The 3117-nt window shown below is 35.7% G+C and overlaps 1 protein-coding gene across 1 annotated transcript; it reads right to left on the bottom strand.

The window, feature by feature from the left end:
• Positions 1 to 1156: 1156 nt before the first annotated feature.
• LOC138899296 (uncharacterized) lies at positions 1157 to 2284 on the bottom strand. The gene is made up of 3 exons (XM_070185453.1): positions 1877 to 2284; positions 1724 to 1789; positions 1157 to 1642 (listed from the first exon to the last, which is right to left on the bottom strand). Exons 1-3 carry the CDS (start codon positions 2282 to 2284, stop codon positions 1157 to 1159), a joined length of 960 nt encoding a protein of 319 aa, XP_070041554.1.
• Positions 2285 to 3117: the final 833 nt, after the last annotated feature.

Genomic DNA, 3117 nt, shown 5'->3' with positions numbered 1-3117 from the left:
GTATACAGTTGTGGACATATATTCTCCCCAAAATCTTAAAGGTACAAATTCTTGAAACCTTAAAGCTCTTGCCATGGCTAGAATATATCTATGTCTTCTTTCCACAACACCATTTTGTTGTGGTGTATATACACAAGAGCTTTGGTGTACAATACCATACTCCTTTAGCAAATTGTTCACTTGATCATTGAAGAATTCTGAACCATTATCTGTTCTAAGACATTTCACTCCACAGGCAAATTTTTTTGACATATATTAGGAAGTTCCTTAACACCCTAATAGAATCTGCTTTAGTAGGCATTAGGAAGAGCCATGTATATCTAGAAAAATTATCTAATAGAGTCAAAAAATATCTCTTACCATTATGAGTGAAAACTTTATAAGGACCCCATACATCAGCATGCACAAGGTCAAAATGAATAACAGAACAAGTAGTGCTTAGAAAAAAGGGCAGTCTTGCTTATTTAGTAATAGGACATACAGAACATATGTGATTCTTCAGCTGAGAGTTACACAAGTCTTCTATGTTTTTCAACACTCTTAAAGGAGCATTCCCTAGTCTTCTATGCCAAATAGATATATCATCATCCTTAGTCTTATTCTTGGAACTATCTTCATTGTTACTAGTTAAACTGGAAATGGTATTTACAGATGACTGATTGGTGACATTCTTGTTATCAGAGACATGCTGTGGACTTGAGTTTCCTGTGATCCTCAGAATGTAAAGGCCATCCTCTTCTCTACCAATCCCTATCACCTTCCCACTTGAGAGTTCCTGAAATAAACAAAAATCAGGAAAGAATATTGCACAACATTGTAACTCCTTGGTGATCTTTGATACTGATAATAGGTTGTATTTGAATTCAGGTATATATATTACTTCTCAAATTGTCTTGTCCTAAAATATATGAGACTCTCATGTCTTAGTGATAGTAACTTGATCTCCAGTAAGTAAATGCACCTTATTCTTACTCATTTGTGATAGTTCTTTGAATTTGTGAAGCAAACTTAGCTGATGTACCATATGGTTTGTCGCCCATGTGTCTACTATCCAGTTATGATCAACTAGACTAGATATTAGGGCAGTAGGAATACATGTTGTTCCCATCTTAGCTGCATTATCCATAGGCTCTCCTTCCTTTCATTTGTTCAGCATTTACAGAATTTGATTGTATTGTTCTGAAGTAAAGAACTGAATTGGAGCTGGTGGTGCTGTATTAGAGATAGGTGTTGCTTGCTGGGGTGAGCCTTGAGTTTTAGTCCCCTGATTTCCTACACTACACACATTGTTAGCATAAGTGTTTGGAGTGCCTCTTTTCTTCCTGTATTTGAAATCAGGTGGATATCCATGCAACTTGTAGCAGTTGTCCCTTGTGTGACCTTTGAGCTTGCAATAGTCACACTGAAGTGCAAACCTTCCATAGTTGTAATTGTTCCTAGTTTTGTAACTGGTATTACCACCACCAGTGTTGTTACCATTGTTATTTTCTCTACTGCTTAGAAGTGCAGTAGCATCATTGCCATCAATACCAACACTAGCATTGATCCTACAGATGTCATTCTTCCTTTGACTTTCTACATTCACTATCATAGCATATGCTTGGTTTATATTTGGTAATGGCCTTGTCATAAGAATTTGATCCTTTACATTCTCATAGGATTCATTAAGACCAGTTAAAAACTTATATAACTTTTGCAACTAATAATGCTCTGCATATTTAACAGACTCTGGGCATCCACATGAAGAAGGAGGAGCAAGTGTCTCGTACTCATCCCATAGTTCTCTAAGCTTCGAGAAATACACAAACACAGATGATATGCTCTAAGTAAGTGCACCAATTTCCTTGTGCAAATAACAAGCTCTGGAGGCATTTACTTTATCAAACCTCTCTTTAAGGTCTTCCCACACCTTATGTGCATCAAAAGCATAAATCACAATACTAATCAAACTATGAGATACTGTGTTCATTATCCAAGTCAAAATAATGGCATTACATCTGTTCCAGAGTTCATGCAGACTAGGATCATACATTTCTCTTTTACATGTTCCTAAAACAAAACCTAGTTTGTTTTTACCATGCAAAACGATCTTCATTGACCGACTCCAAATCGAATAATTTTCAGAACCTTGAAGTTGAATTGAGATAAGAACAGAACCTTGTGTATCTGAAGGATGAATATACAGAGGATGATTGTGATGTACCAGATCTGGAGCATTCAACATCTGAGTTGCAGTCGCAACCGGAGGAGCTGAGGAAGTGGAGATTCCGTCGTCATTCGCCATTGTAAACGATATCGATTGAATCGCACCACACTAATTGAGTTGATTTAGGTCACGGCTCACTCAATTACACCAGAAATTGACACTGATCAATCAAGCCCTAATTGCAGGAAATTTGCCAGGACTGGCGAAGAAACGGAGTAAAAAAGAAACAATTAACAAGTGAGATTCCTCTCCTGATGATACTGAGCTAGTTGATCTCATCTGGAAGCTCTGATACCATGTTAAATAGATCAGCCATGGCAGAAGAGGAAAGGAGATCAGTGGAGAAGAAGAAGCTCTATTTTCTGTATATTAGACAAATGTCCAAAACTCATTCTTAAGAAGTCTACTGTACACATGTTAACTAACTCCTATTTATAACAACTGATTAACTAACTAATTATATCAACTAATTATACCTAATTACACTGTATTAAATTAACTACTGGACCCCACATCTATTTCTTATTATTTAATTCTCATACTATAATCCCATCTACAATTATGGGACAACGTATTTCTCTTTACTGCATAATGTCGTTATTATTTTATTATAATTTTGGAATAACATATTCCCTATCAGACGACCCCTTATAATAACGAAAAATCCCAAACAAAAGTTTAAGCACAATACTAATAAATACTCCCTACATTACTTGCAGAGATTAAGAATATAAATCAGATTTGCCTTTTGTGAGCATCTAAAAGGATCTTCTCAATCATTTTTCAAGATAAACCGCAAAATTAATTTGCCTATGAATTTTTGGTCGAGTACTTTGGTGAGGTATAAAGTTCTTACCTTGTTATTGTACAGCATTAATCAAAGATAAATGTTAATAATTGCACTTGCACGC

The sequence above is a fragment of the Nicotiana tomentosiformis genome, chromosome 9 (genome assembly GCF_000390325.3).
Source record: "Nicotiana tomentosiformis chromosome 9, ASM39032v3, whole genome shotgun sequence".
NCBI classification, from domain to species: Eukaryota; Viridiplantae; Streptophyta; class Magnoliopsida; order Solanales; family Solanaceae; genus Nicotiana; species Nicotiana tomentosiformis.
This window is presented reverse-complemented; position numbering and strand designations above follow the sequence as displayed.